Below are 9,405 nucleotides of genomic sequence, written 5' to 3'. Positions count from 1 at the left end.
TAGGACCATAAACCGGATCTTGTTGCTAATCACCTCTCTCTAATCTCCAATAACCTTTGACATCCCTTCCGTACGAATTCTGTCTGTGGAATATTTTGGCTTTTCTATATGTGTGGGTATTTCCCAATTTCTTATCAGAAACTAAAGCTCAAGCTCATGGCCAAGGATGGCTATAAAAAGCCGGAGCTTGAAGACTCGCAGCATCAGTTGAAATATTCCCAGAGACTTTTTCAGTAAAAAATTCAGTTCATTCAAAAAAATACAAGATGATCTTCCCCGTGGCCCTCATTTCTGCCATTTTCCTAATTTCTGTCTCCTTGGGATCGGAAGAAGTAAGTTATACCTTTTTTGAGTGTTTTTATTTTGAAAAGTAATTTAATTTTTAATTCCACAGACCTGCCATCCCCTGGAAGAAGAGTGCGAGACCATTAATGTGCAACGGTACTTCGAGAAGTGCCACAAGAAGGATGTCCAACTCCTAAGGTGCAAGACAGACTATTCGAAACTTCAGAAACAATACTCGGATTTGCAGAGCGAGGATCTAAAACAATCTGAGATATCCAAATGCCAACAGAGTTATTCGGACTTGGTGAGAAAGCATTGGGAAGTGCAGAGTCAACTTAGTGATGAGAAAGTGAAATATACGCAGTTACATTCAAAAAAGCAGGAAGTTGAAAATCTAATAAATCTGAAAAATAAGGAAATCGACCTCCAAAAAGATCAAATTAGGGAACTACAAGAAAAAATTGAACTTGCAACGATGACTAAGTTCCGCGAAAACATAAATAAGTTAGGAAAAATATTAAAGATTGAAGAATTTCATGAAAATAATCCAACAAAATCGGAAGTCGAAACTGGGGAGGTCCCAACAACTCCATTGCCTCATACTAACATTGAGACGACGCCCAAAACAGAAACCATAGGTGAGTCGAAAGAACCCAGTTATTTGCAAAATAAAAAAAACGAGTTTTTTAGATTTTCCAGATCCTTGTCCACGAAACCAAAAAGAAGAACAAGTCCTCCGTGAAATACAACTACCAGGCTCCGACCCGTTTAAAGTGGTTTGTTATTTAGATTCGGATTTTGGATCTGGATGGTTGACTGTTTATACAAAATCGTTTTATTCAAAAATATTTAATCGCACGTATGAAGATTATGAAAGTGGATTCGGCCATGTCGGAACTGATATTGACGATGATTTCTTTATTGGGCTCAATCTATTGCACCGTCTTACCAGTGGAAAGCGTAATGAAGTACTTTTATACGCCACTTTGGGGACAAGAAGATGCGACCATTTTATTGTGGGCGATAGAAGCGACGGGTACAAGGTGAAAAGTATTGGCAATTGTGATGGATACGGCGCGATGAGTCCTATGCAGGGCTCCAAATTTTCGACCTTCGATAGAGATGAGGATGGAGTTCCTGATCGTAATATGGCGAAGGAATTTGGCACTGGCTGGTGGTTCAATCCTTTTATTAGGTGTGTATTCTAATTTGGGTTTTCATTTTGTTTCATCTCCAACTGAAAATTTCTAAAATAACTTAATTAAAATAATTTTTAAATTCTATTATTTCAGTTCTGCACTATTTAGAAGTGTCGAAAATTATGACATTTACATGTTCATCCGAAGAGCAGATTTAAAAAAACGAACAGAATTTTAAAACGGACTTGGAAAATGAAACATTTTTAGAAAATATAAAGATTATAAAAATGCATTAAAATGTAATTGTTTTAATAAGATAAACTGTTCTCTTATATTTCTTAAATTTTGAATAAAATTTCCAATTTAACTGAAAAACGTTTGAGAAGGTCGGAAACCAAAATTTTGAATTTCAGACATTTCAGGATCCGCCCAAGGCTCCGTCTTTGAAAAATAAACAATCGACTCTGGTTTAGTTGTGGGAAGTGACTTGAGGGGGGTATAGTTAAATTGGAGCAAAATAGACACTTTTTTTAAGAATTTAAATTTCATTCAAAAATATTTAAAATTAAGTGAGATAAGTGAAGTTCCAGATTTCTATCTTCAAAAACACGAAAGTTGGGTCATTTCCGATCGTTCAGTTATATGGCAGCTATAGGATATAGTCGGCCGATCCGGGCCGTTCCGACTTATATACTGCGTGCAAAGGAAAGAAGGGTGTGTGCAAAGTTTCAAGACCATAGCTTTAAAACTGAGAGACTAGTTTGCGTAGAAACAGACAGACGGATATGTTCATATCAACTCAGGAGGTGATCCTGATCAAGAATATATATACTTTATAGGGTCGGAGATGTCTCCTTCACTGCGTTGCACACTTTTGCCCAAAATTATAATACCCTCTGCAAGGGTATAAAAACCCCCATACAAATGAGTAAAATTCTTAGAATATTAATAAAAATGAAAACTAAGAAACAGTTTAAGGTTTCCCTCTCCTTCTGGCTTTCCATCATCATTATTGTCGCTGCCACGTATTTCTCACTTTCGTAATTAATTGCAACACCTTCACTAATTCCGATAATTATCTCAGAGCATTTTTTGTGTTTTGATTAAGAATTTGCAGGCACCTGGAGAATCGACCTCAGAATTTATTAATTCCTTGGCATGCCATGAAATTAATTGGCATCCGATTTGAAGTCAGCCCGGTTTGGGGAAAATCTGGCGGAAAACCTCAGAGTTTTCAATGTGTGGGCGAAGTGTGTGGTGTATAGAGTGTATAGAGTGTATTGTGTGTATGGATGGTGTGTGTGTGTGGTATATGGGCCTGGCATGTGTGTGGCTGTCCAGAAGGCAGACGGGATATGGGGAGTGGATGGAGTTGGCAGCTCTTCTGGTTGAACTACCGTTGCGGTTCCTGTGGTCCGACCACAAAGCGAGTTACAAAAACCAACACAGAAAGGGGCCAGACTCGGCCGGAAATCTGAATAAGGTTCACCCCAATGACGGTAGCCCGCATATTTTTTTACACCAAGGTCTTCCCTTTAATTCCAATTTTTATTTTCTATCATATTTGATTAATTTTTTCTGAAGTTTTTGTTTAATCTTTAAACATAATTAAAAATTCCTCAAAAACATGCAGCTTTCTCTTTACGCTACTATATTATACCCGGTACTCATCTATTCAAACCACACCTTAACTAACATTTTATTTTTAAATTATTCAGTAGGGAATAATTATTCAGTGTTCAGTTGAGAAACATAATAAAAAGTCTATAACTCTTCTTAAAATTTTCTATTTAGCTGAATTTTGATTTGTAGGTGTAGCTTAGCCATTAGAATAGTTTGGCATTAAAATAATTCCAAAAAACATTTACGAACTAGCACTACGAGATTTCTGTTTCTGTATCCTCTAAGAAACGGCCGATTTGGATGAAATTTGTTTTTCGGACATAAATTAACTATAGAAATAGTTTTCATCAATAGTTTTCCAAAAAACCATTATTATTATAGGGCATTATAGGAGTCTCCAATAAAATAAAAAAAATTAAAGGTATATCTTACAGATTCTTAAGAATGAGAGACCATCGTATATAAAGTGATTAACAAAAAGGGTCAATAAAAGAATGAATAAAAATATAAAGGAAAAAACGATTTTTTGTGTACGGTGACCGAAAATGACCGTAAATGAAAATAAAATAAAATAAAAATTATAGTAAGAACTCTTATCTTTTCTTGAGTAATGCAAAAATCTTTGACTACGAAATAAAAAACAGAAAATAACCAGTTAATTGAAAATAAGCAAATGAGACCCATTTTTAAATAAAATAAAAAAAATAATATTTTAGGCAGCCCTTGATGGCTTGGCTGCCAAACGGCAACTGGCTTTGAGATCTGATGAGGCTCTGCTTATATAGGAAGTTTTGGACATCTACCAGAGATGACAGTTTCTATCGATACACTGTAAGATAAGCTAAGATAAGCTATCGATAAGCTCGATAATAGCGATAGTGCGATTAAACGATGATTGTCAGAGATTCTCATAGAGAGTTAAGCATTCCTGGAATTAAATGTCAAAGTTTCAAGTTATGAAAAGTATTGAATAGAGACTCTCTCCAACAAAAAGTTCAGAAGTGTTTCCTTAGAAATAAAATTCATTTTAAAGTATTATCCCTTAAGCTGTAGAGCTAAAAGATCACTCGTAAAAAAACCCAAAGTGTTTCCACCACATTGATGCATAGTATCTGGATATATGAGTATCTTCTTATTGTCATTTACTAATATATTTTTTCTTTTAAGCATTTGCCGCTTGTTATTGATACGTTGGCAGTGTGCAACACAAATCACAGTCCAATTAAATGGCCAGCCGGACTCCAATTAAAGCTGCCACAGCCAGAGGATGGCCAGGATGTTCCAATTGGAGGAATCGATGGAGGTCGATGGAGAGCTAAAAGGAGCTATGTGACTATGTGGGGCAAAGCAGATGCCGTTGCAAGCTGGAAAACGTTGCACAAACTTTATTTTTTTTTTGGCCCCCCCCCCCTTCTCCGACTGATTTTGTTGAGGGCATAAAAAAATCCAAAAAAACTCTCGTACCTCTAAATCCTAAAACACCCAAGAAAGTATATACATATGTGTGTTATATATTTTCTATTCTCGTTATGTTGCTACAAATTTATGGCTTGTACGTGTAAAATTATTTCTAACAAGTGTTAAATTTCATTTTCAAATGTTTTATGAGTTTTTCAAAGGAAAAAGACACATTAAACATTTTTTTTGGGGAATACTTCACAAAAAAAAAAAATAAATAAATATTCTTAAATTGGCCTATTTGAAGTTATTATTAAATATTTTGGGGTAATTGCTAACTTATTATGTACAACCTCTATATTTAATTTCACTTGCACTTCATACAAAAAAAACCATTAGTCAACGTAATTAAGGTAAAAAAAAAATAAAAACATTCAGAAGTTAACTTTCATTTAAAACAGAAACTTGGTCGACAGTACAGAAATCGAAAATTTTCCAGCGAAGCCATTTTCCAGCGGAAAACATTCGTTCTCACTCCTGTTGCGAAATTTTCCACTAAACTATTTCAATTTTTGTTGTTTTTGTTAGTTGCTGTACGGTATTTTTAATACACTGAGAAAAATGTGTTAAAACTCTACTTAAATAATAAAAACATTTTACATTTTAACTGAACGATAATTCATTTTTACATTAAAAACTAAACATACTAAGTACTGCTCCACTTACCCAATTTAATGCCTTGTTATTTTATTTTTATAAATTAACACTTTTTCTAGCCCTTTGTGAATTCTGTAAATAAAAAATGTATATACGCGAATTAGTCTTAAAAAACTTGCTTATTTAAATGTTTTATATGTTGAATAATATTTTGAGACGTAAAGCAAAATATTAAGAATATTGAAAAATACCTTTCGAATATAACCTTTTACATTTTTATCATCTTTAAGTTTGAATATATAGACCAATTCTGTAAAAAAATTATCGCTATAATTTATATTCCTTCTTCCTCAAATTTTCTATTATTTCCTACATTTTGTTATCTTTATTTTTTAATCATGATTTAAGATAAAATATTAATATTTGTATGTAAAGTGTACATAATAGTCTTATAGGTCTTAACATGAAACATAATTTCAAAAAACACATAAATCTTTTTTAAACCCTGCCTTATAATTATTTAAACAAAAAATTTCCAAGTTTTCATTCTTTTAAATTTTAACTTAGAAGTAAAAACAATATTTTTTCCAAGTGTATCAATTTTAGACAATTTTCGGGCAACGTCAAAGTCAACTCCAAAAGCAAAGTCAACACTAACTGCGCTGCCTCAGTCGACTTCGACGTCTACGTTTACGTCGATGTCTTGCAACTGCAGCTTTCCACATTTCCCTTTTTTTTTAATTTTCCCATTTTTTTTTTTTTGATTATTTGTTGTTTTTGTTGGACGGTCCGCTTAAGAGCGTAAAATGCATGGAGTTTATATAAAGTTTATTGTAACACAAAAACGTAGAACTTTTTGATGTTTTATTAATTAACTTTTTGCATTCTACAGGGGTTGGAGGTGAACGGCGAGGAAGGGCTGGCCGGATGATGGGGGTGCTGGATGGGTGGGGCTAGGCGGTGGGTGGCATGTTGCAAGTGGCAAGTGCCACGATGGCTGGTGAGTGAAAATAGTTGCTGCTATGTGGTTAAAACTTTGATGCCTCTTCCAGTGACGTAAACACACTTACACATGCTTACAAACACACACTCTTACACACCCACACAGACACTCACTCACACACTCTTGTACACACATATGCTTTGAGCTTATTAAAATATTTATGATTGTGTGAAAGAGAGAGAAAACTACAAAAGAAAGAGGTGGCAAGGTGGCTGGGCAGTGGGTGGGTTGTGGGGGGTGCCAGGATTCTAGGCTACTTTCCAACATTAATTTAGTGCAGGAGAAGAAATAATATTATTTATAAAAATAAAAAGTTCCAAGACCTCTTCATGAGTTATAAGCAATTTTTAAATTTAAAATTAAAATCTTTCAAAAAGTTCTTCAAATATCGACGCATTTCTGGAAATCTCTAGGGGTCTTTTTTTACAGAAATTTCTATCGAATGTATCGATAAATCAAGTAAATATCGATAATGTATCGATAAAACAATATCAATAATATCATTCATATATCCACAAATCATTGCATTATAATAATTTTCTTGGATCCTTAACATATCCTTTGAAACTCCCAATGACCTAATTTCCCTTTAATAATTTTCAGTGTAAGCACACACAAGCATTATATATATGTTATTTTTTTTTTAATTTTATTTTCTATTTTCTGATTTTTTTTTTTTTTTTTTAGTTTCTCTTGTCCAAGTAAGTACTTTTGCCATCTTTCGCTTAATTGCTCGTAAAATGTGAAAAGTGGGAAGTTTTCAAAGAGAAAGAGGCTAGTAGGAGGGGTAGGAGTGGCTGGAAATAGCCAAACACTTGGCCCAAACAACAAAACTTTTCATCAAAAGGCGGTAGTAAGGCAAACAAAAAAAAAGACGTAAAGAAAAGAAAATGGTAGAAATCAAAATAGAGAGAACTCTAGAAAATGATTTGATCGAATATGTAATGGGGTCCTTCAGACCCATGCTCATTAATATATGATTAGGCCTTTAACAGAGAGTGGGAGTGAGACAACAGCGAGTGTGTAACAGAGACAGACATTATAAATCTTCGAAAATATACCATAAATAATGCAAACAATTTCCCAGCGTAGAAAACCAAAAACTCTGCCGAAGGAAAACTCTCTTTTTCGGTGAAAAGTCCGCACAAAGCCAAAAGCAAAACGATACGAAACAAAAGCCTTACAAAGCCCTTAGTGGGCGGGGGCTAGGCGGGGCAGCATGCAAAAAAAAGGGGGTTGGCTATACAGACAAAAACAAAAAAAAAATTACATATTACATTATACTCTTTTGAGCTTGTCTTTAAATTTGGTTTTGTTTGTTAGTTATTAATTTGTTATAAATAAAATATTGATTGTTATTGGTAAGAGTATTATTATAAAAAAAAACGAATTTTTCAATATTATTGGATTCAAAATATTTCAGCTTAATTGGCCTTATTTAATTGTTATAAAAATATAAAGAAATCGCATATCTTAATAAATCTCTCAAAACCTTAGTTTTAAACCAGAGGTCGGCACGGCCCTATCTCGGGGGCATAGGAAATTTCTCTGCCCGAGCTCTGCCACACACACACAGTATACATGTGTGAAACGTCATGCACACAGCCTACTTTCTGCTATTCGTTACTAACACTAATGCGGTAAAATCATATCAATGTATTGGGGTGCCGATCCCTGTTTTAAACCATTAACTTTATATTTTTCTAGTTTTTAATAATCAATTTATTTTTTTTTTAGATTTTTCTATACTTTAATTTATTGCGAAGTCGTAAAGACTGCTCTTTAAACTACAACCTAACTTATAAGTAATAAAGAAACAGTTTGAATATAACAAAAATTAAAAATTATGTATGTATTTGTATTTTTTTATATATTAACATATATATTAATATTAAGACTATATATTAAATTTAATTATACAATAATTAAATTTTTTGAATGCCACAACCATTTCCAATTCCGCTTGTCTTCAAATTATCTGATATTTTTTGAATACATGTTTATATATCCCTGAATTCTGGCAGATTATCCTGGTTTATAGAGTAACACACACACACACACACACACACACACCAACACACTCTCACACACACACACACACACCAACACACTCTCACACACACACAATAATAATAAAAAAAAAACAAAAACAATTGCCGAGGCATTCAAACTTGTATTTTTGCGCGGCGATAAAAAATAAAAACAACAGAAGGACCAGAGAACTTGGCTTGTTTTCCGTTTTGTTGTTTCTTTTTTTTTTTGTTTGCCAGGATTAACAGGAGCAAGGAGCAGGATGGTGCAAAGATGAGGGTGGGGGGAGAGAAACAAAGAGGGGGGGCGGGGGAAAAGACAGAAAGGAAAACTGTGCGCGGCATAACAGGCACGAGTACAAAAGTACAATAAAATTGCATACGAAAGCAGTTTACTGCAGACGAAAAAATTAAATTAATGAAGAAAAATGGTAATAAAGCGTTAGTCACGTGTGTCCCTCCCCTCTGTCATCTCCCTATCTCTCTTGCGTACTACCAGCTAACCATCTCCTTCTACTCACCAGTGTGGCTGTCTCTCTATCGCAGACAAGAGTTAGACGCCAGAAACTAAAAAAGAAAAAAAAAATATTAAAAAAACCAACAAAAATCTGTGAAAAAGTCGTAAAAAATAAAAAAAAAATAACAGGGCAGAAAATTAAGTATACGCCACGTTGTAAAGGACATAAACATGCGAATTTTTGACTGGAAATAAACCTGGGTAAGAGCTACTCAGAAATGGACATGACTTTTAATTTCCCACCAGAAGGCACTGAAAGAAATGGTTTTTAGCAGTAATATAGGTGCCGACTTTATGAACTCTAACTATCTTTAAAGTTCCTAAACAATTTTCTTCTTATTATCTTGAAATACAATTATCTATTAAATGTATATTCTTTTGATAATGGGATTAAAGTTGAAATTTAAGACATAACTTGCGTGTTTTAATTTCTTCCTTGAAAACTTCTTGAAGCTCCTAAATATTTATTATTATTAATGTATAATCCAGAAATAATTTGATACACGTCAGACAAAATAGTCATAATTGACATAAGCCCAAATCAATTCATCGTTTATTTTTCTTTAAACTGTTTCAAACTTAAAAATAGTTCTTTCTATTATAAGGTACATATATTCCATAAATAGCTTTAATAAAGTTCAAATTTAAAGCATCCTTTTTTAATTTTTTTTACTTCAAACATTATTCCTATTCATATAATTTATTATTACATTTCATCCTACATTTACTTTCAACTTCATAAAACTCAAAAAT

At 33.4% G+C, this 9,405-nt stretch overlaps 1 protein-coding gene across 1 annotated transcript; it reads left to right on the top strand.

The window, feature by feature from the left end:
• Positions 1-220: 220 nt before the first annotated feature.
• On the top strand, positions 221-1,493 carry LOC138925650 (fibroleukin-like). The gene is made up of 3 exons (XM_070276516.1): positions 221-332; positions 395-923; positions 976-1,493. The coding sequence occupies exons 1-3, from the start codon at positions 267-269 to the stop codon at positions 1,491-1,493; spliced, it is 1,113 nt and encodes a 370-aa protein (XP_070132617.1). The 5' UTR covers positions 221-266.
• The last annotated feature ends 7,912 nt before the right edge of the window (positions 1,494-9,405 follow it).

This window comes from Drosophila bipectinata, chromosome XR (genome assembly GCF_030179905.1).
Source record: "Drosophila bipectinata strain 14024-0381.07 chromosome XR, DbipHiC1v2, whole genome shotgun sequence".
In the NCBI taxonomy this organism is placed as follows: domain Eukaryota; kingdom Metazoa; phylum Arthropoda; class Insecta; order Diptera; family Drosophilidae; genus Drosophila; species Drosophila bipectinata.
Note: the sequence above shows the minus strand (reverse complement) of the source record. Positions and strands in the feature narration are given on the sequence as shown.

Bases quoted from the DNA above. Each gene is read 5' to 3' on its own strand.
- LOC138925650 (XM_070276516.1), top strand. From the start codon at position 267: ATGATCTTCCCCGTGGCCCTCATTTCTGCCATTTTCCTAATTTCTGTC. The intron at 333-394 runs GTAAGTTATACC...TTAATTCCACAG, and splicing joins TCTCCTTGGGATCGGAAGAA to ACCTGCCATCCCCTGGAAGA. The intron at 924-975 runs GTGAGTCGAAAG...CGAGTTTTTTAG, and splicing joins GCCCAAAACAGAAACCATAG to ATTTTCCAGATCCTTGTCCA.